At 43.5% G+C, this 26493-nt stretch overlaps 1 protein-coding gene across 4 annotated transcripts in view; it reads right to left on the minus strand.

Annotated features, from left to right (window-relative positions):
* Nucleotides 1-414: 414 nt before the first annotated feature.
* Nucleotides 415-26493, minus strand: part of cabp5b (calcium binding protein 5b) — a 35028-nt gene continuing 8949 nt past the window's right edge. The window contains exons 1-8 of one of the 4 annotated variants that reach the window (XM_056580077.1): nucleotides 16146-16179; nucleotides 7097-7375; nucleotides 5429-5493; nucleotides 4495-4525; nucleotides 4255-4398; nucleotides 3058-3167; nucleotides 2504-2651; nucleotides 415-1534 (exon numbers count right to left, since the gene is read on the minus strand). In XM_056580077.1, the coding sequence (XP_056436052.1) occupies nucleotides 1509-1534; nucleotides 2504-2651; nucleotides 3058-3167; nucleotides 4255-4398; nucleotides 4495-4525; nucleotides 5429-5493; nucleotides 7097-7148 (576 nt within the window). In that variant the 5' untranslated portion in view covers nucleotides 7149-7375; nucleotides 16146-16179 and the 3' untranslated portion in view covers nucleotides 415-1508. Of the gene's footprint in view, nucleotides 1535-2503; nucleotides 2652-3057; nucleotides 3168-4254; nucleotides 4399-4494; nucleotides 4526-5428; nucleotides 5494-5809; nucleotides 5888-7096; nucleotides 7376-8214; nucleotides 8312-16145; nucleotides 16180-26493 lie in introns of those variants that run through there. The other 3 variants (XM_056580067.1, XM_056580059.1, XM_056580088.1) reach the window with 3 other exon arrangements.

Below are 26493 nucleotides of genomic sequence, written 5' to 3' on the forward strand. Positions count from 1 at the left end.
AACCGACAAATGAATATTCTGGTTTCAGTTTTCATCCATATCGTGAATGGTGTAAAACATAACCAACCTAATAAATGGGCATTGTCCAAGTATTGCTGTAAATTATTGTTTGTTTTAAAATGTATCACTGCTTCAATGACATTTGACAAAGGAAGATTACATAATTAAAAAAAGCACATTTGAACCTTTCAGAAATATATTGAACAGGGATTGTCCGTTAATAAATACTTATAAGCAGCCTGGGAGATAAACATACGTACATAACCTTTCATACAACACGGGTATTATAAAGGCATCTCCCGGTCATTTATTAGCACAAATAAGTTAATTGTATGTCAAAATGAAAGAGCCAACAAATTTGCACCATGCAAAGGAGATGTTGTTGAAATTTATTTTTAGAAGACTATTTATCTTCCACAATTTCACTCATGATGGGGATAAGCAGAATCCTCCGCACAGCACAGATCTCAAGTACAATGAGGGACTTGGAAGAATTGACCTTAATACACTTTGTTCTAAAAGATTCTCTCCATTAACCTTTTCCAGTTGCAGAGTAACATTAGATTAATTTAGTACATGAAAGCTTCCTTCTCTGCCATCTGCTCATGTCATCAGGATTAGATGGACTCAACTAATCCACGGCATAAAGACAGATTAATCCAGACATATACATGCATACAAAATGTATGAATTCATATACATACACCAGACACACACACCAAATAATTTGGTTGTCTTATGCAATTGCCAATGGTTTCAAAACATGAACTTGTGTTATATGGGTTCAGTGTTACAAATCTTACTAAATATGTCAATTCTATAGGAAACAATATACATGTCAGTGTAAATGCTGAAATCTTTTTTCCTATTGGATAGCCCTGACCACATTAAGCGTGGTGAGACAGGATTAGTTAAGAGAGATTACAACATCAACAACACCAACAACAACAAGTGAATGCATAGGTCCAGTTGCCTCCCACAACCAGTTCATCAGTTATTAACAATTGGATTATTTTTGAAGATATATAATTCAACAGCATATTTTTCAGTGCAAAGCAGCTGCAAGAGACTGACTGCCGAAGCAGATGTCAAGGACCTTTGATATTGATAATCCATTCTTCATAAAAACTGTGTCAAAGATCAAATATTTAACTTAAGGTCTGGTTCTCCGAGGCCATTGTCACTGCATAACTCTGTGCTAGGACTGTCTTGATATATAAAGTAGACAAACAAACACAACAAGTAAAATAATATTTATGTTTTAGGTTTTAAGTCCAAGAATACAAATACATTGCAGACATTTACATGTAAAATATTGTGCTGCTTCTTTTCTTACGTAGCAACAAATGGCAAATATTATAAATAAATTAAACAAAATAAATCGTTTCTGGTAAGCATTTAAAAAAAGTCAGCAGTTAAAAATAGTCCAAGATGTTGATATTTAGTAGGGAAAGTACTAAAAGACTTCCTTTCCTCTGTCACACTTCCAGGATTTCTTCATGGTGCCGTTAACGGGACATCATTTTAACAAACTCTGGAAGAAAAAACAGGGAAACGCCAATAATGCTAAAGATCTTTAAAGGTTGAACCGTTCCCTAGTTAAGATCTAATCAATTTGGTTTGAGACGTTTCTGAAGGGGTTTTGCGGGGAAAAGCACACTGCACACATCTCAAACACCCAGTTCTAAAAGCCACTCGCCCAAACCCCTGCACTCTTATTTTTATTATTCCTAAAACAGCAGGAAAGTCACTAAATCCTTAAATCTAGGACTATGTCACTAGATACTGATCCAGAAATCTTTTTTATTTCCTGCATGCATGGTGTCAACCCTTGACAAAATAACTATTCCAGCTCCAAAACAGCTTGAAATATTTTGCATGAACAGACTCACATAGTGTTTTATGGAAGTGATATAACCTGAACGAACAAATGCTTATTTTTGAGTGATTCGTTGTAATAATTTTAAGTAAAATTAATAATTTTAAGTCAGTGGCTACATTTAAATCAATTTAAAAGGGATTTGTGAAAAATCTCCTTGCAGCTAGATAGCTTTGTTTTTCTTTCCAATTGAAAAATGTTTGTCAGCATTCAAATTGCCAATGTAGCAACAATGGCTGGTACTCAGACCAAGCCAGTCTCTTGACTGGCTTTTGTGGGTAGATTCCTTTAGCTGTCGTGCATTCTTGTAGACATGTCCACCTTCCCCCATAGTATATTGACAATTAACTTGGCCTCTCCTGCAATGGCTTACTTCAGTCACAGACAATCCTGAACTCTCCATGATGGTCATTGCGCTCATCCATTGTTTCCTTTGTTGTTACTGCCCACGATGTGAAAGTTTCCCAGTCAGGTCATGTACATCCATTGTCTCATTGAAGATGCATGGTACATTTCAGCCTTTGACTTGCCATGACCATCCTTTATTAAATAAAATACTTTGCTGCCAAGAAGAGTGTGTGCGTATATGTGTGCTAATGTGTGTGTGTGTAGTTTGCCTCTCACCCTCAAAGTCAACTGTGCCATCTCCATTTTTGTCTGCCTCCCGGACCACCTGTTCGATCTCGGTCTTGGTGGTCTGCTCGCCCAGTAACTTGGTCATCGCATGGCGCAGTTCTTCAGTGGTGATGCTGCCGTCACCATCTAAGTCAAACTTAATAGTAAATGGAAAGAATATTAGCCTACAATATTTTCAATGTATAATTATTTATTCATAAATAATAGTGATATCATTTTTATATGGCTACTCTATGCTACCATTTCTGAGGGACAAAATCAGTTTCTCATCCCTTGTCAAACGTCTCCATCTGAATTTGATTGCTTTCAATATTAATTCATCTGTTTGATTATTAATCACTGGGATAACCAATAAATCGTTTTTTTATTGGATTTTATAAGGACTTTATGGAATGTTGAATTTAATTAATTTAAGATGGTTAAATTACAACTGCTTTCAGAGTCTTATAATATTAGGAATTTTTTAACACACAAACTTTTCCAGAGGAAACTCTACTAGAAATGCATAGCTACTTAAATAGCTTACATAGCTATCATCTCACCTCTTTAAATGCATCTTTCAGTTCTTTCAGCCCGATCATCCCTGACGTTTCTGCCAGAAGCTTGGGGGTCATCAGTTCCACAAAATCTTCAAAGTCTACTCTTCCTCCCACTGTGGTACAATAAAAGCAACACATTCATAAGGTCATTAAAAACCACGCAATTCCCAAAGCTCACAACCTAACCCTAACCTCAAGCAGGGTTATCTGTTCTGCATACAGAACAGACTGCATCGCAGGTGATTGATCCCAGCCAAATGGAACTGGGTCTGTTCCCCAATTCTGCAGCCTTCTTTTAGTCATCCTAGAGTAAGATGCCTAACCCTTCTAGATCCTTAAAGGCATTATCCGGCGAAAGTCCGATGTCATTTTTTGTACGTCTTTCATGAGTTGGTTGCCGTACAGCTTTGCCTTGATATTTGAATATTTAAAAGACAAAACTAGATGCCAATCAAAGTGCTATGAGACAAGAGAGAAATGTAACCTTAATTGGAAAAAATACAGAGCCAGTTTAATGCCAGTGCAGCCATGTGTCATAACTACATAATCCAGCTGTATACTCAAAAAAGTTACAATCATTGTTCGGGCACAAAGACATGCAGAATAACTGTTTAATATATTATACAAATCTTTTGGTATTTATCGGGATATTCTGCTGATGCACTCATTGCTCATGACCGGAGTCTTCCATAAGACCTACTGCTAAAGCTTGCGAGCAAGTCAGAGAAAAGTTGTGACTTTGTTGAGCGACCTTTGCTTGCTCTTAGCGATGGAGGTACCCGAAGTTTTGTGTATTTGTTAGCATATTAAATAATTTGGCTCTTGCATAACCTGCTTGCATTGATCAAGGTAAGCTCAAACTATGCATGCATAACGTGGTGTTAATCAGAACCGCAATTCGTATCCTATGTTGACACTACTTAACCATCACGCAAGTTGAAGTGTGTCTTATGAGAGATGCCTGAAGAGAGGGGTTGGATTATTTTCAGTTCGATACTTACTTACTTACTTTAGCTTGACTGGTTTCTCCAAATTATCTACCATATCTTTAACTAATCTCAGGGACCATAACACAAAATATAAAACAAGTTAATGGACGCTTTATGTGAAAGTATGATTGTGTATGTGAAGAAATGGACGTTCTCGTGCCAAAAACTTCTGAAATAGCGATGTGTGAATAAGGCCAACAGAAAGACTTACAGTTCATGTTGATGTTCTGGCCCAGTTCTATGAGTTCCATTTCGGTTGGCATGTAGCCCATAGTTCTCATAAGGTTGCCCAGGTCCTTACAGCTTATGAAGCCATCTTTGTCCTTATCAAACTCCTCAAAAGCCTCCCGTAACTCTACCAAAAAAAAAATATACATCAAATCAATATGATTCAAATAACGGTTAAAGTCAAATAACGGTGTGAAAAGAAAAGGGAGCATTTGTAGCCTACCTTCTATTTCCTCATTGGTCAGTTGTCTTTGCTGTTAAAAAAAGTAAACTCATTACATTATCTATCTGCTCTGCAGATAGAAAAAAAAATACCAAAATGTTTTGATTGATAGTTGTATTTTTGGACTTGAAATAAATTATATGTTTTGGGTTTTTATCTGTATCTTGTGAATTATTGAAGGAAATTGGGGAATAAAATGGTTAAAAAGTTATTTACCATGCATTTATATGGAATCAAATTGAGGCCAAACGAAAAAAGAAAAAAAAATATGGCGACAAGGGGAGGTTTTTGTTTACAATTCAAAATTTCACTAATCGGAACCAACGATTTTTTCCCCGAGGACAATACTTTGGGCATCAATTGGACTTCATATCTTAACATGTATAAGCAAACATTATGTAGCAGTAATATACCTTTTCATAAAAATAAATATGCATTTAGTCTTAAAACAGGTTGGAGGCTCAGATGCTCAGGTATTACCGACATTGTTGCATCGTCCTATGGCATATCTTTGGATATGATAAATGATATCACCCATCTCCAAATGCTGTCAGGGACAGCATTTTTTATGCTGTCAGGACAGGACTTTTCTGTCGTGACATGGTAAACACAGTTGGTGGTCCTCTTTTTAATTATTCAATAACTCAGTGAACACTTGTTTATACTTAACTTGCGCCTACCTGGCCACATCACACTTATATGAACAGAAACCCAAACCCCAAGTCTGTTTTGCCGTTCTTTTCCTTTTTTTGTGCATTTTAAAAGACCTCTGTTTAGGACACACAGTAAATTTGTGATAAGGTAATTTTTTAAAGAAAAGGTTGGTAATATTATAATTCTTTGAGTGCAAATTCTAGTATTTCAGTAGGTGAATTTAAAGATGCACACACTGTGAAGTTAAGAAGTCACTGTACTAGTCAATAGCAAAACTTACCTGTCTTCTGTTGCCACGCCTGAGGAAGATACAGGCCTGTCCCGAACTCATGATGCTCCAAGGTTCTGGAGAAGATCACAGATTTATCAGTCCCTAAAAGAAAAGCTAAACAGTGTAGTAGCCTAACTCACTACTACAACACGTTTGTGCAAGTGTCTTTGCGCTTGGTACAACTGTGATCTGATTTGTGTATGCCAGTAGAATGAGGTCTCTAAAGGATTATCTCAGCCTGCTTTTTCATGCAGAAAAGACCGAGAGGCTTAATGCTCAGACGATGCTTCAAAATTGTTTGTTTCCTTCATTATTCAATACAATGTGAACCATTTATGACTATTTCAGTTCAGACAAGGGAAAATGTTTTATTGCCCCCAAATAATTTACCTTCTGGGATTTTTGGAATTGGTTTCAGGAATTTTATCAATGTGGATCTTCCTTATCAGATTTCGTTTTTTTGCTGATTTTTTTCTTTTTTGTTCCCAGATTCTCGTTATGCCCCCTATAATCCTTATTTTGGTTGAAAGTATAATACGTTCAGTTTATCTGTTGTGCCTTGAACAGGAAGGGACTAGAATCTTTTCGACAACAGCTGTGTCGTTGAGGCCATGGAATATAAATCCAGCATATATCACATGGTTCCCAGTCCTCAATTGCATAGCATTAGTAATCTAAAAAAAAAAAACATTATTTACATGCATTTATCTATACTGTAAAAAAGGATAAGCCCCCCCCCCCCCCCAAAAGGGTGATGAAACTGATACATATTGGTGATGGGCAGTATGTATTTTACATTTATATTTAGGGCATTTAGCAGACGCTTTTATCCAAAGCAACTTACAATAAGTACATTTGTCATAAGAATTGAAACAATATATCGCTGTCAGTACAGTAGAGATGTTCATACAGCCAAGTTCAAATACTAACAATCGCTAGGCTAACCCATTCCCCGTGTACAGCAATGCTAGCAGCTGCAGATGTTGCACAATTAATGCCGCGTTTCCACTGCAGGGTGCGGAACGGATCAAAAACCAAAGAGATGGTTGTGGATATGAGAACACCAAAGCCCCGTCTATTATATGGGATCAGCCTATAACCTGGACTGACTCCTTTTAATTTCTTGGCTCACATATCAGCCATAATTTGAAATGGCACATTAACACCACCCACCTTATAAAAAAAGGCAAATCAGAGACTTTATTTCCTAAGACAACTGAAAAAGTTTGAACAAAAAGCTTTTGGTGCTCTTCTACAAAGCCATCGTTGAAAGTAACATCAAATCTTCATTCATCGTCTGGTATGGGAGCTCTGACAGTCCAAGTGGAAATTAGAGAGTTATCATCAAAGCCTCCAACATCACTGGTTGTGACCTTCCATCAGTCCACTCTCTGTATGCTGAACGCAGGTTGAACCGGGCAACCAAGATCATCTGGGACACCTTCACATCTGAGCCATGATCTCTTCCAACTTCTGCCCTCTGGAAGAAGCTATAGATCTCTTGGAACGACACCCTTCAACAACAGCTTCTACCCTTCAGCAATTAAACTCCTGAAGATTAGGCTCTACTTATTTATTTAAATGTATCCCCTCCCGCTATTAATCCCCTCCCCCACATACACAATGCATACCATTTATATGCCCCGATGATATAGCAAGACATGTGCATGTACAAACCTGGTTTGGACATGTTCCGTTCGTTACAATGGTTTATCCTGCAGGTGTACATCTGCCCAGGTAGCCATTCGTGGCGGGAAAGAGGGAGTCGGCTTTGGATGCCGAACTTTCCCTTTGGACCTCAGTGAAGTTCACTAGTATTGTAACTCCTGAGCTGTGTGGTGCCATCGAGAAGCCAGTTGATATTGATGGAGGCAGGGCCAAATCTGTAAGCCAGGCACACCAGCTCATTTGGACCCTGCAGAAGTACGTCCGAAGGCTGGCTATGGGAAAGTGATCCTGAAAGAGAATGACAAAATGTGAGCATCAGTTAAGAATTTATACACACAAGAATCAAGGCAGAAAGGAAACCAGAATGTGATGCCTGTTGTCGAGTTGCAGATTAATGCACAGAGGGATGTGTCCACTACACGCCATCAAAATATTTTGGGAGGAAATGTTGAAAAGTATATTTAATGTACATATCCAATTCAGCTAATGAACTCCCAGCCCGCTCCTCGATGACAGCCCGCTCCTCGATGACAATACACACATTGATAAGGGTGAGCATAATTAGAAGTAAATTAAAGTTTTCAGTTGTCCAACGATTATTATTTGTGCAGAATGTGATGTTCATGCCAAAAACGGCCATTAAATGAAAACTTGGTAAGTTTGACACCAAGTTTTAACTCCAACTCTACCTAGAACAAATACAGAGAATTGTAGTAGTACATAATACATAAGAAAAAAGGAGGCTCAAATAAACTCCAAGTACTCTTATGAAGTATTGCTAAATAATACTTACAAACTATTTTTCCTACATATCATTGGTATTGTTTTAGTTGATCATAAATTGCTTTGTAGGAGCAACCATTTTTTAAGGTCCTCTTCATCGTATTGTTTTAATGATTGATCGAAAAAATGGCAATAAAACGTCCTTTATTTGATCTAACATGAGAAAATAAAAGGAGATGCATCAGTATTAAATAAGTTGGTAACAGTGTCCATTTAATTTCCAGAATCGATTAGTATCGGCATCGGCAGTTATTCATAATGTACAATCATTTAGTGATTCATGAAAGTACCAGAATAATTTTAGTTATTGCAAATAAGAATTACTGCCCGAAGACTCTCCGTACATTGATGGCAGTGGTTCCAATACTGTTGACCAGTGTGATGAGGAAGAGGATGATGAAGGTGTTCAATGTGCTTTGCATGCTATCTTGTTGTCCATCCACAGCGTTACTCCATTGGCTTTGAGTCAAGGCAAGAAACGCTGGTCGGGAGAGTCCAGCATCTATCAATACTTGATACTCAACCTCTGTCACTGGTATACTTGCTGAAAACCAATGTCACACTTATGTTTGCAGCGTGTATATAGTGTCCTGCGAAAGTAGACATGTCTTAGTTATATATTAGGGCTGGCCCGAATGCCATATTTCAGGCTTCGAATACTCGTTGGTTTTTTCGAGCGAATATTTGAATACTCGTTCCAGAAAAAAACATCAAAAACATTAATAATCCCTATATACTCCCTGGAACCGATTTTGACAGTATCTGCATATTTTGTTGAAGATTTAATAGCTTTTGAACGTTAATTAGTAGGCCTAAGTAGGTTGAAGTTCCTTAGTTTTTCCCCGTGAAAGCGAACAGCTGTTGCTCCGTTTCAAATCAGCTGTTCTCTGCCATCTCAGCCCTTACGGGAGCTTTTCAATTCATCCTGGAACGTGCATCTTTTCAGGGAATTTGTACAATAAATCCATAACAAATACCGAATATTGATAGTCTTGTGTCCATATTATATATTATATTGACCGGGTATTCCCAAGACGCTCACGCTCTGCAGCAAGCCAGTCACAGTTGATTGGCGCGGCGCTGTACAGCGAACGTAAACAAACAACTAAGCTAAGGTTTTAAGTATTACTTTTCCTCCAGAGATCCCGCTAATGTTGTGTTATAAAGTAAAGGGAAACAAGATATATATTCTTCCTCCACCTCTCTCGCTTCTCTGCTTGGTGTCGCTGACGCTTATAGTTTGCCTCCCTCACTCTGGTAACGTCAAGTACGTGGAACAAAAAAAACGAAAAAAAAAAAAAATGAAGCTCCGAATACTGATTTAAGCTTTGAATACTAATTTTCCGAACGAGTATTCGAATAATTCGGGCCAGCCCTATTATACATAGTATTTAGGAATAGTATATACTATTCCTTGATATCACTTACTTGTATATAATCAGATAGTAACAATAATAAGAATGCCCCAAGACTTGCTTTTCAAAGACCTATTGTATAATGTGGGTGAGCCTGGCTAGTGTGTCAGTCATTTGGGTGAATTGGTTTGATTTGAAGAGTCTACAGTAAGTGAGGAATCTTCTTCTTCAGGGCAAGACCCAGTCGAGGCAAACAAAGAACACACAAAAACAAGACACGACAATTAAAGGTCCCATGACATGCCACTAGGTGTGAGTGTGATTAGCAGTTATAAGCCGTTTTGAAAATCTGGCTCTAATGACATCACAAGTAGGGTTGAGCACCGAAACTCGGTTCCAGTAGGGAACCGGTTCCGAAGTAAACGGTTGTAACGAGATCGAATAAGAACGCACATTTCGGTGCCTCATAACGGTGCCTGGCGTTTTTTAACGCCCCCTGCCCCGCCCCCATGGTGTTGCGGCGTCAACTTGCGTTAGTGCTGGGCGCTATACCGGTTCACACTGAATAACGGTGTGTATTTTCGTTAGGATATGATTTTTTTATATACCGCCATACCGGTGTATTTGATGAACGCAGCGCTGCGCGACAGTTTCAGATGGGACCCTTTTCAATGTTGCGCTAAACACGCATGGTATGACTACGACTTTCGTTATAGGTCCATGACTGCGAGGCGTGGTATTTCAGGCCAACTGGTAAAAGAGTGTGTCACGGCTTTCAAACATATAAACCATAAAGCCTATGGGCGCCTCGAGACTCGGGACGGACTTGTCAACGCGCTGCGGCATCGCTTACTTGATGTTGTTTTGATTGAAGATCGGCAGGTTGTAGTGGGTGAACGTGAATGAACGCGCACGCGCGTGCGTGTGTGTGGCGAGCGAATGTAATTTTAAATTAACAAACAAACAAACTCAAAGCCGATGCATGCATCCAAAACTTTCTGTTCAAAACCAAATAAACAAATAAAAAACAGTATTTATTTGCTTCAAATACTTTTTCGTTTCAAAACTTGGGAATTAATACCGCGCAGTTGAAAACAATGTTGGCGTCTCCTTTGGCTGCCTTGCGCACCCGAGTTATATTACTTAATATGACTTTGGCAGTAATGTTGCGCCATGATGCGTGCCTGTCTGCTTTCAGCGAGTAATTAATATTATTTATAATTATTTTTAAAAAATATATTTATCAGTCACAGCACTCACAGCAGCCTCTTCGGGTAAGTCGAGTAATTTAATGCCAACCGTAAATCTTGCATATCAAGTAGGCTAGCAAACACCGTTGCCATTCAACTCAGTGTCCGCTGACTTTCTGCGTAATGTGAAACTCATAACAAGTCGTGCATGTATGCAAGTGTGTGCGGTTTCGTTTTTTTAAGTACCGGTTCGAGAACCGTTTTAGCACCGGAACTGTTTGAAAAGTAGAGTAGGCACCGGTATCGGATAAAGCCCAAACGATACCCAACCCTAATCACAAGTGGCCGTGTCCACCTAGATGTGTGACGGATAGATGAGCATAACATCTATTTGGGCAAGCACGTAGAAGGACTTCATGTTGATAATGTTAACATTGCCTGATGTTTTTTCAGTAATTAACTTGACAATTGGTTGGTTTTTGGAATCCATAGACATGTGGTAGACTTCGCGTCTAAACACTCTGCCGTCTTTCCAACTGTCAGAGCTGAAGCTAGGTTGGCCAAAAGTGGAAAACAAGCCGTCGTTTTCAATAATGTTTGTTGTTTTATGTGAATAAAGAGCATTTCCATCTATACTCGAATTATCAACCAACCAATGCACCAAAACGTCCTTGGGGTAGAAGTCTTTCACAAAGCAAGTCAGGGTCATGTTCGTGCAACTTAAATCATCTACTGGAGGGAGCAGATAAACGGATGGAGGAACTCTATTTGGTCCTGCAAGTATGAAAGAGCAATTAGCCTATGTGCTGTTTTGCAGAGAGTTTTACCCAAATAGTTTGATAAATCATTATTAATTTTTTTACCACTTGCATGCATTTTGATAATCATGCATAGGCCCACTATTTAGGCCTATGGATTCATTCAGAAAAATATTCTAAAGGATATGGCAGTTTTGTTATTTGGTTTCATAATCTGAAAACATGCATTCGCCATTATTCTTCAAAGTATTTTTTCTTTGGTTTTTCTATTGAATCTTTAAACGAAGCCTCACAGTACCAATTCATTCCTTTGCTCCATTCGTCGTAGGCCTACGTTATCTTGGCTGTGGCAATGTACGTATTTGAATGACTCTCCTCCCTGACCACCACTTTCATTAAACCATTTAACTTCCACAGGATCGCTACTTCTGACTTTACAAACAAGTTCAGCATTCCCTCAAGTGAGATTGGCAAGATATCGATTTCCAATTTCGTTGACGCTACGACCATTGAAGAGAAAAAACGTATCAGTATCAAGTCCCCTCAACATAGTTACCTAAAACATTTATTCAAATTATTTTACATTCATATTTACTCACCGTTAAATCCCGAATCGTAGGTCAGATGAGCCTCCACATGCTCTTTACCATTTGCAAACGTACATGTGATATTAGTTCAATCATCTTTCAAGCCATTTTTAGAAAGTCCCATTCTCGTTCTTTTTACCCTCAGAAGAAGTGCTGCTTGGAGGTTGATACATTTTCTAGCCATTTCTCAACCATGTGATTGCATAATCCTTTGGTCAAAAATCAGCGGCAACGCAGCCGAAGGAAACCATCGGGCTGCTTTCAGTCTCAGAGATCAAGATACTCAGAGCTGGCAACTTATGAACCACCACTGTAAAACAGTATAACAAAAAAGTTAGTTCAGCACATTCAAAAACACGAGGTAGCATTACATTTTTATATTGAATGCTACCTCTGATTTCTAAAAATGCATTACTTTGCACTTTTATTTTGGAGTTTTAAGGCAAGAAACATGTATTGCAATGTTAAGGAATTCATGTTTTTTCATTCAGATATGTAAATCAACATGTATAAATTGCTATTAGTCAATTAATGGGGAGATAATCGATAATCGTAATCGAACTGAAAAAATTAATCGTTAGATGAATCGATGCATCGAAAAAATAATCGCTAGATTAATCGTTTATCCCAGCCCTGACCTAAAGCTTATGTCGCCTGGGGATCCAACCTCTGGGTAGCCACCGCTGTAGTCTACACAAAAAGGGGCAGACATAGGAGAACCAGAGGGTGTGTAGCTGCCATCAGCCCCAACAGGTGCAGGATAGACTGTGAAAGCGGGAGAGCGCCAAAAAGACTGCATTTCCCAGAGGAGGCTAGAGCCTCGCTGACATCGGGTCGAGTCCAAGGAAACTCCCAAGTAGACTAGCCGACTGCTGGGGAGGGGTTAGCTCTTCCCAGTTAATGGCTAAACCCCAGGATAAGCGATGATTTATCACCGTCATGGTGTCACGTCTCGTAGCTTCCTCCGAGTGGCTCAGGACAAGCAGGTCGTCGGGATACAAAGCAATATATTTATCCCTTGACACCTGAGCGCCACCAGAACAACCTCTACACACTATGAGGAGGTGTGCGGGGCCAGAGAGTAAGCGGATGGCACTCGCTGTCATACAGACGCTGTGCTCATGAAGGTGACACGGAAATATCCTGTGAGCCTTGGGAATGGGAACGGGGAAGAAAAAGATCCTTGAGATCCAGGGATGTGAACCAAGCGCCCCCTATAACACAGCTCTTACTTTTTCGGAGCAAAGCTCAGAGGATAAGCCGATCCAGAATTGGCTCGTGTCTCAAGAGACGAGCCACTTCCGCAGCGGGGTCCGGCAACCTAGCTCAATAGGCAGAGGTTGTGCAAAAACATAACGGCTCAATAAATAACCCTCAATTCTCAGAAGAAAACGCAAAGCGATGATCAGGAGAAAAGAGCGAGTCTGTAACTTCTGACTCAACCCCATTTCATAGAACCTATGAAAAAAGGGCAATGCAGAGCAACAAAGCTTCTCCTATGTCCGCAACTGGGCGTGGAGTTAGGAAAAAACCCAAGCCACCAACTGCGGCAAGCAACACGGCCCCTCTAACGTCCGCTCCAAACGAGAGGAATGGAGTGATGGAATTGTTCGTCTTCATGCGGAGAATACCGCTGCAGGGCAGGCCAAAACGACAGAGTACCATGCCACGAGCATGACGGGCAGCTCCGCCTTCTCCATACAGCATCCGACTGAAGAGGGAGAAAGCGGGGAAAGTCAGGAAACGAGTCCAAGCCCGCCCATGAAGCACACGGGAACGCTGCACGGAGGCGGGGGAACCCAGGTTGAACTACGACGCTCTACAACCGCAAAGGTGGGCGTCTTCACACTGCGTGTGTGATGGAGTTGCTTGTCGGCAAGCAGGAAAACCCACGCTGAGGTCCCCACCTCAGCGTGTTATCCAACCATGTTGAGAAATAACGTCACTCTCGCTAACATGCAAAGATCTCAGGGAGAGGGCGAGCAGACGGCTGATAAAAGCTTTCTGGCCTCTCCACACTTCACATTGCGTGTAATGTCTGGCTTGTCTGCAAGCGGAGAATACTGCTGCAGGGCAGGCCGAAGCCACAGGGCGATAGAGGGCAACTCCGCCTTCTCTTTACAGCGAACTGACTGTAGGGAGAAAAGGGGAAATGTCGGGGTCTAGGGGACTGGTACATGTCGCAATATGCGACGAGTCCCCAGCCCACTCATGAAGCACACGGCGATGCCGCATGGAGGCGGACGAACCCGGGATATACTTAGCCAACAACAGCTAGGCTGAAGGGAGGGCGCCTGCATGAAATAGAACAAGAACAGAATTGAAAAGCAAAGGAATGCAGCAATATATTGTGGCTGGGGTTGGTTACTACCATAACCAAAATCCCCTACCCTGCTACTACAACTACACCTTCATACAACATTTGAAGTGTCATTTTAGCCTTTGACTTAATGTTTTTATTAAATTTATCTAATTTAAATGATAATTTGATAGTAGTAGGCAATTTAGTTTAAGGAAACCACATGGATTGGAGGTTAGGCCTTCAGAGGCATACAATGCAATGTGGTTTGTTAGAGTGGCTTCTCCTCCTTTTCGTGTCTTTGAAGCTGGTTGGTTATATTACAGTTTCAAATTTCTGCCTACAACATTACAACATTATTATCATTCCGGGACATCAGTGACGGCAAAGCACAATGAACTCATGTTTAATTTGCTTTGGCATACGAGTCTGGCCCTACTCCAGTTCAGACAGAATTCGATCAGACCTGGCCTGGGCCAGGCCAATCAAAACCGTTTATCTAATATGGTGCAGGTTTGATACGATGACAGTACAGAGTGATGTAGAAGCATTTTAATGAATAAACAAGATGGCTGCCACTCTGTGTCACACGTTCCATTGCTGTAATTGGTTGTCTATCCAATTGTGCCTGGATGAATTTTACGCACTGACTCAATGCGTTTACATGACACTCGAGAAAAACAAATTATTGGGTTAGTCCGACTATAATTTCATTTTTAAGAGGCATGCATGCACCAAGTCTGACTAAGATTTGACCAAATCAGGTTTCTCATAGTCGGATTAAGACCCCTAGATTATTAGATTGATAGTCGCATTAATCGTGCTTGTGCAGCATACATTAAATCGGGTTGGAATCTGACTTTGTGTCTTACATGCTCGAGATTTTTTCCCGGGGGCGTGAGCCGGAAGTAGAACGAGACGATAGTCGTTTGTTGATGCCGTCGAAAAAACGAGAAACAGCTATTTATTTGAAAAGGTGGTGAAGAAGTTGTTGTGCCTACGTAGTTAACCCCTATAATAATGCTGCGAACCGTTTGTATTAGGGGTGTGACAAGATCTTTTTTTTTTGTGAGCTATCCAAACTTCTATGTGTGGCTTTTGGGGGCAGTAATGCGCCTTTGCTACGTCTAGCCTGCCAGAACCTAAAGAAGGAGAAGGAAAAGAAGAAGAGGGGAAGCAGGGGAAGCCACGAATCAGCCATAGACAGCCAGAATGACGTCGGAAAATACCTGTATTACTGTCGAAGATGCCCCTGCCAATTTTAAATCATTCGTTTGGCAGCATTTTGGGTACCCGGCGGTAAATGATAAATGGCAGTAGAGTGACTGATAAGACACGGACAATATGCAAGCATTGTATGAGAATAATGCCGTACACCGCGGCTAATACGAGCACGATGCAGAGACATATACAGCACCACCACAGCTCGGTACTCAAATCAACAACTGCACCTGTGAAGAACAAGCCAGACAACGCTGACACACGGATTCGGACCTCAACTTCCACAGTCAAGCGCCAGAGCCACAACAATAACAAGAGACATAGGTGTTTTCATCGAAGCAGCTATGAGGCCATTTTCTGTGGTAGAAAAATCAAGGATTTCGGCGACTCCTCCACACGCTGGAACCGAAGTACACCATCCCATCACGAGCGCATTTTACCCACACAGTGATCCCGAACCTCTATGGAGAGTCCAAGAGCAAGGTTGTACAGATACTGAAAGACGCAGAAAGCATCGCCATAACAGACGGTTGGACATCGAGAGGTACGCAAAGCTACATCACAATTACAGCCCACACAATCAACAATGACTGGAAAATGGAAAGTGTTGTACTACAGACTAGGCCCCTTTTCGAGTCCCACACAGGGGCAAACATAGCTGAGGTTTTACAGACAGCTGTTACTGACTGGGAGCTTAAAAAACCCAACCACGGCATCGCTATTGTTACTGACAATGCACGTAATATGGACGTGGCCGTGCGCAAGGCGGGATTGAAGCCGCACATTAAAGGCCGATCCATACCTCCGGATCCGGACTAAATTCGTCCGTCGCCCCAAACGTTGCCCCCGGAGCTACCCTTCATACCTCTGTCTGGTTTCAGCGTTGTTATGGATGTTGCACAATAAATCCTCTAGAGGGCCCTGTCCAGTCTATAAATACCGGCATCGACAATCTCAAAATCTATCAGTCTCAAAATGTTACTTTGTCTCATCCGAAATCGCAGACAAAGGCGCAAAAAGTGTAAGCGGCGGTGGCATGTGAGACCACTCAATGAGAACCCACACATCAATGGCGAGTTTGTTTCTTTAGTTTTGCCGATGACAGCTAGACGATGAATGGTGGACGGGGATGGTGCACCTGGAGAATGGCGACAGGTGGTCCAGGGAGACACCAACCTTATTCGCACCCGACGCATCACAACCGCAAGAGCCACCCAGGATGGCATGGCTGTCAGAGAACTCTTCAAAGAGTACTTCCACACAGAGCAAGGCAGGATTGACTGGCAGGACAGGCATGTCAGACGTGGCACGTTGTTTTTTGTTTGAATAAAATTTGTTCTTTAAACCATACATTGTATATACAATCTCTGGGCATAACCGTACATAAATAACAAACAAATGTTATTAGAGTGCTAATTTATCTATTTTTAGCACTAAAGTGGAACAGTGTCAAAGGCACTTAACTTAAATAACAGTACAAAAACAATACAATTCAGGGGTCTTCAATATAGATAGAACATTTAGAACATAACAAATAATAAATAACAATTAAATGTGCAACAGTGTCAAAGGCACTTAACATTTTAAATAACCGTTGAATAATAGAATAATCAAAAATAATAATATTTGGAACAGAACATAACTTATGTACGCCCCTATAAATAAGTCAGCATTAGCTGCTGGATCTCCTTCATTAGCTTTTTGCCATCTGTGGCTGGAAGTTCCTGAAGAACGGTGTTCAGGTAGCCCGTAAAACTGCTGAACACATTTTTACTCTCCCGTTCCTCTTGCCGCCACTCCTGCAGTGTTTCCAGCAGTGCTGCATCGACAGGAACCGGAGCCACCTCTGTAGTTCTCCTCCTCCTCTTCGTGGCTCCAGGGTGAGAGCTCTGAGAAGGGGGGAGGCTTCCCACATCAGTTGGTGGTGGAGGTGATGGTGGTGTTGAAGAGGATCCAGGCTGTGAACTGCCCGCCGCCGCCGCCTCCTCCGCTGCCTCCTCCGCTGCCTCCTCCGCTGCCTCCTCCGCCGCCTCCTCCTCAGCTTGATCTTGAGTCTATAGAAGTACAAAAAATATCATTAACTCTAAACTCCAACACAACATTCTTTGTTTATAAAATATTTTTCATTGGTGAGATGGCAAGGATTGTGGATCCAACTGTATTTGACAGAGGACAGATGTAGATTACTAGTGAAAGAAGATTGGCTTTCATTCTTGTACAGTTTATTTGTAAAGTATGTTTGATTAAAAGTGTTTCAATAGACCCGGTAAATAGGTAGAAACGACAGCAAACAACTCAACAACATTAATCATTTTACAAAGCAGACAAAAGATGCTTACATCAAAGTTGGACGAGGTGTTTCGTTGTCTGATGTGCACCTTCAGCCACGACAATTGTGTCAAGATGGGATGTTCTGGGCCCCCAGCAGTATCCCCACTCTTCTTCGACATGCCCTTGTTATGTGCTCGGACAAATCTGTCCCTGGCAAGATTCCATTTTTTCTGAACATTTTTCACGGGCTGTTCGACGGCAAGCGCTATTTCCTCCCAGCTGTTAATACATTTTTGTTTGTCGCGATGCCCCGACACGGTACAATCAAACAGGTGGGTATACCCCCTCACTCGCAGATCCTCTCCTCCAAATTTTGAGCCATTTTTAAATGTCCCGTTCTCTCTTCTTTGTTTGGTTTATATTCACGAATGGTCTGACTTTTGACCCTATACTGCCGCCTCGATTTCCGGTGGTATTGCTCTGGTTCTCCCGGAGCACTCCGGATTCGTAAGCTCAGAGGCGACAGACCCATTTACGGACGAAACACCTCCGGGACCGGACGAAACTGTCCGTATCTGTAAGGGATCCTGATATTTAAGTTCCTGTTTTTTCAGCAACAAGTGTTTTTTATTATTTATTCACATTTTGTAGGTCAGTTGGTGGTGTTTTCTGTTTGTTTTGGATTGCAATGTACTTTCGACTCCACCCTGCTACTTCCTGCTTTTCTTTGGTTTGCTGATATCCCCTGAGTTTGTGAACACACCTGTTGCTAATGTGTGTTGATTGGTTTGTGGCTACTTAAGCTCAGTGTGCCCATTCAGTCTCTGTCGGATCGTGCCTGTATGATACCTGTGCCTTGCTGGAATAAACTCCGAGAAAATTCTTATAACCAAGCCTTCCGTCTGCGATTGGATCCTTTTGTACCGAAAGCCTAACAGTACGATCCGACCAGTATGGATCCAGCAGAAATCAGCCAGTGGAAGACGGTCCTCGAACACCATGGTGTCGCTCTGGGGAGACAACAGCAGCAACTGGAGGAGATTGGGAGAACAGTAACGGCCATCTCAAATGGGCTCACTGATCTCGCAGCCCAGGTTCAACAACTCCAAGTCTCAAGGGCCCCTCCAGCGGCAGCTCTCCCGGACCCCGTCGTACCACGGCCCAACCCTTCAGTCTCAGAGCCCCGTCTGCTCCCTCCCGAACACTATTCAGGGGAGCCAGGTACCTGTCGTTCTTTCTTAGCCCAATGCGAACTAATCTTCCAACTACAACCGTCAGCTTTCCCTACCGACCAAGCAAGAGTGGCGTATGTCATTACCCAGTTGTCCGGCCGAGCTAGAGAGTGGGGCACAGCTGTCTGGTCAGCCAGGGAGCCCTTCTGCAACCTCTTCTCCACATTCTCTGAAGAGATGAGGAAGGTGTTTGATCGTTCCAAGCACGGCAGAGAGGCGGCACGGGAGATGCTGCATATCCGCCAGGGAAACCGCTCTGTGTCGGACTATGCCATAGATTTCCGGACTCTGGCTTCTTCTAGTGGATGGAATACAGACGCTCAGTTCGACGTGTTTCTCAATGGTCTCTCAGAGACCATAAAGGATGAAGTGATTACCCAGGAACCCCCCACCAGCTTCGATGCTCTGGTTGACCTGGCCATCCGCGTGGACTCCCGACTGCAGCAGCGCCGCAAGTGGAGATCTCCCAGAAGCCTTGGTGGAGCACCAGGTGAAGGAGCAGCTCCTCATCCGGCCTGGCCAGCCCTGCCATTCACCTCATCCACACCTCCAGAGCCAATGCAGATTAACCGCTATCACCTCACAGCAACAGAGAAGCAGCGGAGACTCAATGGCAATTTGTGCCTGTATTGTGGTCAGTCTGGCCACTTCTCCGTCTCTTGTCCATCAAAAGGAGGTGCTCATCAGTGAAACGAGGAGTACTGGTGAGCTCTACCCTTTTCAAGTCCTCCTCGATCCTGCTTCCTGCTACAATAGAGTGGGTTGGTCAGCAGCAACCACTCACCGTTCTCATTGACTCTGGGGCTGATGAGAATTTCATTGACACTAGACTAGCTTTTCAATTGGGACTGCAGATTCTTCCTTTAGATTCACCCCTAGTGGCCAATGCATTGAACGGTAGGAAGCTTGCTGATATAACCCATGTGTCTGCTCCTGTGTCTCTTCTAGTTTCTGGCAACCATCGTGAACAGATCCAGCTCCACATTATTGAGTCCCCTCACGCTCCCTTAGTCCTTGGTCGTCCCTGGTTGAGGAAACATAACCCCCACATTGACTGGGTCAGCAACAAGGTTCTGGGCTGGAGCCCTTCCTGTTTGTCACACTGCCTTTGCCAAGCTCATGTCCCCGTCCCTGCCGTGGTTGATTCCCCTGGTGAATTCCCTGATTTGTCTGCCGTTCCCTCTGTGTACATGGACCTCAAGGCCGTGTTTAGTAAATCCCGCGCCGTTGCCCTTCCCCCTCATCGCCCCTATGATTGTGGTATCGAACTCCTACCGGGTAAGGCACCACCCAGGGGCCGACTCTACTCCCTCTCCCGACCTGAATATGGGTCCATGGAGAAGTATATTCAGGAGTCATTGACTAACGGCATAATTCGCCCCTCTTCCTCCCCTGCGGGGGCAGGATTCTTTTTCGTTGCTAAGAAGGATGGCTCCCTTCGCCCCTGTATTGATTATCGTGGTCTCAATGACATCACTATCAAGGACCGGTACCCTCTTCCCCTCATGTCGTCCGCATTCGAGCTACTCCATGGGTCAACCATATTCTCCAAACTGGACCTCCGGAGTGCTTACCACCTGGTTCGGATTCGCGAGGGGGATGAATGGAAGACCGCGTTCAATACCCCAACCGGTCATTATGAGTACCTCGTCATGCCTTTTGGCCTCACCAATGCCCCGGCTGTTTTCCAGGCACTAGTTAATGACATCCTCAGAGACATGTTAAATAAGTTTGTTTTTGTCTATATAGATGACATTTTGATTTTTTCTCGCTCCCCTACTGACCATGTTCGTCATGTCCGCCAGGTTCTCCAGCGCCTCCTGGAGAATCAACTCTATGTTAAGGCAGAGAAATGTGAGTTCCACCGCAGCTCTGTTCCCTTCCTGGGGTTTGTTATCTCTGCCGGGGCCATTGAGATGGATAAACAGAAGGTGAGAGCAGTCGTTGACTGGCCCCAACCGACAACCCGCCGTGAGATGCAACGCTTTCTGGGATTTGCTAATTTCTATCGGCGGTTTATCAGAGACTACAGCGGGTTGGCTGCCCCTCTCACTGCCCTTACCTCAACATCAGTTCAGTTTGTCTGGTCACCTGCTGCGGAGAGAGCTTTTCAAGATCTCAAGAGGCGGTTTACCTCTGCCCCCATCCTGACACAGCCTGACCCCAACCGCCAGTTCATCGTGGAGGTGGACGCGTCAGATGTGGGTGTTGGAGCCATTCTTTCCCAGCGTTCAGCCAGGGATGGGAAGGTACACCCTTGCGCCTTTTTCTCCCATCGACTCACTCCTTCGGAGCACAACTATGACGTTGGCAATCGAGAATTGCTGGCTGTTAAGTTGGCTCTAGAGGAGTGGCGCCATTGGCTAGAGGGGTCTAGTGTTCCTTTTTTGGTTTGGACTGATCATAAGAACCTTGAATACATTCGCACAGCAAAACGTCTGAATTCCCGCCAAGCCCGCTGGTGCCTTTTATTTTCCCGATTCAACTTCACCCTGTCTTTCCGTCCCGGATCAAAGAATGGCAAACCAGATGCCCTCTCCCGCATCTTCCCTGCCTCAAGTTGCCCAGAGGAACCGAGGAATATCCTTCCTGGTCACCGTATTGTTGGGGCAGTCCAGTGGGACATAGAGTCTCTGGTGCGCTCCGCCCAACCGGACAATGCTGCTCCCAGTCAGTGCCCTGTCAACCGCCTGTTTGTCCCTGTGCCCCTCCGTTCCCAGGTCTTGCAGTGGGGTCATTCTTCCCGGCTCTCCTGCCATCCTGGAGCTAGGCGCACCCAAGCCTTCATCCGCCGGAGATTTTGGTGGCCTACCATTGGAGGTGATGTTCGTGCCTTTGTCTCAGCCTGTTCTGTCTGTGCACGGAGTAAGAACTCCACGCAACCCTCTTCCGGCCTGTTGCAGCCCCTACCCATCCCCAAGAGACCGTGGTCTCACATTGCTCTGGATTTCGTTACTGGCCTCCCACCGTCTGATGGTAACACCACTATTCTCACAGTTGTTGATCGATTTTCCAAATCAGTACATCTTGTTCCATTAACCAAGATCCCCTCTGCCAAGGAGACTGCAAGCTTAGTCATGCTGCATGTGTTCAAGTACCATGGATTGCCTGTGGATGTGGTTTCCGACAGAGGCCCACAGTTCACGTCTCACTTCTGGAAGGCCTTCTGCACTCTCATTGGTGCTTCTGTCAGTTTGTCCTCAGGGTACCATCCTCAAAGCAATGGCCAGACGGAGCGGGCAAACCAACAACTTGAGACGACTTTGCGTTGCATGGCAGCTGAGAGACCGTTCTCCTGGAGCTCCCAGCTACCTTGGGTTGAGTATTCAATTAATTCCCTCCCATCTGCCGCCTCAGGCCTCTCCCCTTTTGAATGCTGTCTCGGCTACCAGCCCCCCCTATTCCCTGCTCAGGAGGTAGAGGTCAGCGTGCCTTCAGCCCAGGCCTTCGTCCGCCGTTGCCGGCAGACATGGAGAAGCACACGGACAGCTCTGCAGCGTGCCTCGGTCAAGATGAAGAGTCAGGCAGACCGCCGTCGCTCTAAGGCTCCTCCCTATCGTGTGGGACAGCGTGTCTGGCTGTCGACCCGGGACATTCCACTCAGGGTGGAGTCTCGGAAACTCGCACCCCGCTTCATTGGTCCTTACCCCATTGAGAGACTTATTGGCCCCACTGCTGTCCGTCTAAAGCTCCCCCCCAACCTCCGCCGCATCCATCCCACCTTCCATGTTTCCAGGGTTAAGCCCTTTGTCTTGAGCCAGCTCTGCCCCGCCCCCAAGCCCCCTCCTCCACCACGAATCATTGATGGCTCAGAGACCTTCACTGTTCACCAGCTCTTAGATGTTCGTCGCCGGGGCCGCGGCCTCCAGTTCCTAGTGGACTGGGAGGGCTACGGTCCAGAAGAGAGGTGCTGGGTTCCAGGTCGTGACATTCTTGACCGTTCGCTCATTAAGGACTTTCTAGAGAAACATCCAGTTCCCCCAGTTATGACGCCAGGAGGCGTCCGTAGGAGGGGGGGTACTGTAAGGGATCCTGATATTTAAGTTCCTGTTTTTTCAGCAACAAGTGTTTTTTATTATTTATTCACATTTTGTAGGTCAGTTGGTGGTGTTTTCTGTTTGTTTTGGATTGCAATGTACTTTCGACTCCACCCTGCTACTTCCTGCTTTTCTTTGGTTTGCTGATATCCCCTGAGTTTGTGAACACACCTGTTGCTAATGTGTGTTGATTGGTTTGTGGCTACTTAAGCTCAGTGTGCCCATTCAGTCTCTGTCGGATCGTGCCTGTATGATACCTGTGCCTTGCTGGAATAAACTCCGAGAAAATTCTTATAACCAAGCCTTCCGTCTGCGATTGGATCCTTTTGTACCGAAAGCCTAACAGTATCCGTATTTACCGTAGGGTGTGAATGGGCCTAAATGTTTTGCGCACACTATAAATCTTGCAACCCAAGCTGGCCTCGGTGTTCCCCACGTCGCTCGTTTGCTCGGGCGGGTGAGACATGTGGCTGCTTTTTTTCATCGGAGTTCAACGGCTACCGCGGTGTTAATGTCCAAGCAGAAACAGCTACAATTGCCATCACACAAGTTAATCATGGACGTTACGACGCGATGGAATAGCACGTTGGATATGCTGGCTCGTTACCTTGAGCAGCAAGCTGCCATATCAGCAGCTCCCACCAGCCCAGCGATAAGACAAAACGCCTGAAGAGTTGATACACTTGACAGCTGCGATGTCAGAGATGCTGAAGACCTTGTGAAGCTGCTTCATCCTTTGAAGACAGCCACCACAGTGTTGTGTGAGGAGAAGAGTCCCACAGTGTCTCATTGTGCCACTGAAGAGCATGATTGATCAGAACATGACACCAAATTATGGAGATTCCACCACCGTGGCCAACACAAAGACTGCAATCCTCACGAATATTGCAAACAGATAGTGGGGATGCCCTCAACTATCTGCTGGAGTGCACGGTACTGGACCCAAGGTTCTGGACTCTACCTCAGCTAGACCATGACCAGTGTGAGGCCGTCTTCCTGAGGGTACAGAACAAGGCAAAACAGTTGCTGCAAAAACAGGTATATCACTTTAAATTGTATTGTGTATGTTTGTCAGCTAAACATTTTTAAGAGATTGATAATAATAATAATACATTTAATTTAGAGGCGCCTTTCAAGACACCCAAGGTCACCTTACAGAGCATATAGTCATCATAAATCGTTTAAAAAACGACATTGTGGAAAAAATAAATAAATAAACATAATAAATAAAAAATAAATAAAACAAAAACAAGACAAAACAAAACAAACAAACAATCAAAACAATGATCAGTTAGAGGTTGTGTGCGAGTTTGAACAGGTGAGTTTTGAGTTGTGACTTGAAGGTTGTAATGGTGTCTGACTGTTTTATGTGTGGGGGGAGGGAGTTCCAGAGCCTGGGTGATGAAGTGTGTGTGTGCGTGTGTTAGAAACATGAAAGCATCAGTACACCAGTGTTACTTCTGTTTAAAGATCACAGCTGAGAGGGAAGAAGGGGCAGCAGGTGGAGCTCACTGTCCCACACACGTTAGAGAGGAGGCTGTGAGAGATGATGAGCCCAGAAGTGACAGAACCTGCTCCCAAAAAGACAGCACTTGAGGACCTGTTAGGGAACTCTTTCTCTACTGAGCCAGAGGAGTCCAACAAAACAGGCTGAGAGGGAAGTTGAAAACGACAGAAAAGAGGCCTCTATCCTTCTCAGTGGCTGCCCTCTGAAGTGGTGGCAAGAACACTCCTCCCAATATCCTTTGCTGTCTCACCTTGCCAAAGCGTGCCTTTCTGTCCCTGCTACCTCCGTTCCAAGTGAGCGCATCTTTTCAACAGCAGGAGACAGTCAATGCGCAAAGATCCCAACTGCTGCCAGCGAATGTGGACATGCTTATGTTCTTAAAAAAGAACATGGCTGTGTAGTTGCACCAAGTTATCAGTGACATACTTGGTCAGACTCTGCTTGCACTATTTGCACTCTGTATTGACGGAGTAGAACTTTGATTTGGTTTTGCACATTATATTGTTTGCTCTTGAAAAAAATAGCACCAAGTTTCAATTTCATGCATGCAAAGAACTATAATATAATATAGAATCGGTTAAATAAAAGTGTTGTTCCAGTCATATATTTTGTCATTGTAGTTTTCTTAAAATCTCGTCTCGTTCTCGTGAACCCAATATCGTGTCTCGTCTCGTGAGCTGAGTGTATCGTCACTAGGGCCCGACCGATATTGATTTTTGAGTGCCGATGCCGATTATTTTCAGAGAAAAATTACGATTCCATCGGCCGATTGAAAACAAAACAAAAAAAAGCCTATAAAACGTAGTTTTTGATACCTTAAATATACTTTAAACACTTTTGACGAATATGTGAATTGAATGCAGAACCTTTGAGTGTTTTAGAATACATTTACAGTCAAAAATGAGTGTAATGTAAAATGTAAAATAAATAACTAACTCCCAATGTGCTGCGCTCGTGAGCAGTGACTAACGTGCGTGCTGAGCAGTATGGTCTCACCGTTAGAGTCTACAGTATAACAAATTAACATGGCCTGGGACCTAAAGAAAAACAGGCACAACATCCTGAAACAACGCGTCTTGTGTACATTGGTGAGGTGAGCGCGCAGCTGCCTGAGCGAGCGTGCTTTCATGTTGTACGGTAAAATTCAATCTCCTCTATTTTACTCCAGCTAAAGTTGTTAGTTAGCAAGGCGAGTAGGAGCGCAATCTGCAGGATACTAAGCGCAATAACATTTCAAAAAAAATAAATAAAAAAAAATCGGTTGTAATCAGCGTCTTTTTGCCAGATGTTGATTATTTTCAAAAAGCCTATAATCGGCCGATTAAATCGGCAGGCCGATGAATCGGTCGGGCCCTAATCGTCACACCCCTAGTTTGTATGGTACACCGGTACGCCCGACCTGCTCTAGCGAGAACGTGAAGTAATTTCCTGGCTTGCAGCACTTATAGCATCCCCGTTTGTCATTGGCTAGTCGTTGTTATTCTTAGCTACATTAGGCTCTTTAGCAAACCTAAAACAAAAACCAAAAACACGACTTAACATTGTATTGCACGCACAGCAAGACTGTGCATTGCATAAATTGGTGATCGGAATAAAGTAGCAATGTAATCAAATGTTTAAGAGCATTTAAAATCAACATAAATATGACCAACGTGGTTCAAATAAAAAAATAAAATCTTTACGGGCACAGCCCGTAAAGAGTCGTAAGCCCTGCTTCACTGAACTCGTTACTTTCAGAATCCCGAGTTGGACCGACCAAAAGGGGGTGTTCCTCCATGAAATGCCGCAAGAAAGTTCAGAGATTTCATCTGGTTCGGCATCTGGTTCACACCATAAGTGTATCCCCGGCCGCTTCGATTTCAATCCGTTCACCAAAGGCTGACTTAATTGTACATGTTTTTCTAAATGTTGGTCATCAACGAAGTTGTAAAGTAGTAGTTTTCTTCTTACTACGTGTGTGATCTTTATTCATTCATTGCGCCTTGGCCAAACTGATAGCCGTCTACTGAAAACATCTTTCTCGAATCCCGCCTGAGTTTGTTGTTGCTGGTGACGTAAAGAGGTCAGGCGGTGGCTCTATAGAGCACAACACTGTGGTTCCGGATGTAAAAATCACATTCATTTTCATGATATAGATTTTGATTAAGGCCCCGTCCACACAGAGCC

Source organism: Gadus chalcogrammus, chromosome 2, assembly GCF_026213295.1.
Source record: "Gadus chalcogrammus isolate NIFS_2021 chromosome 2, NIFS_Gcha_1.0, whole genome shotgun sequence".
In the NCBI taxonomy this organism is placed as follows: Eukaryota; Metazoa; Chordata; class Actinopteri; order Gadiformes; family Gadidae; genus Gadus; species Gadus chalcogrammus.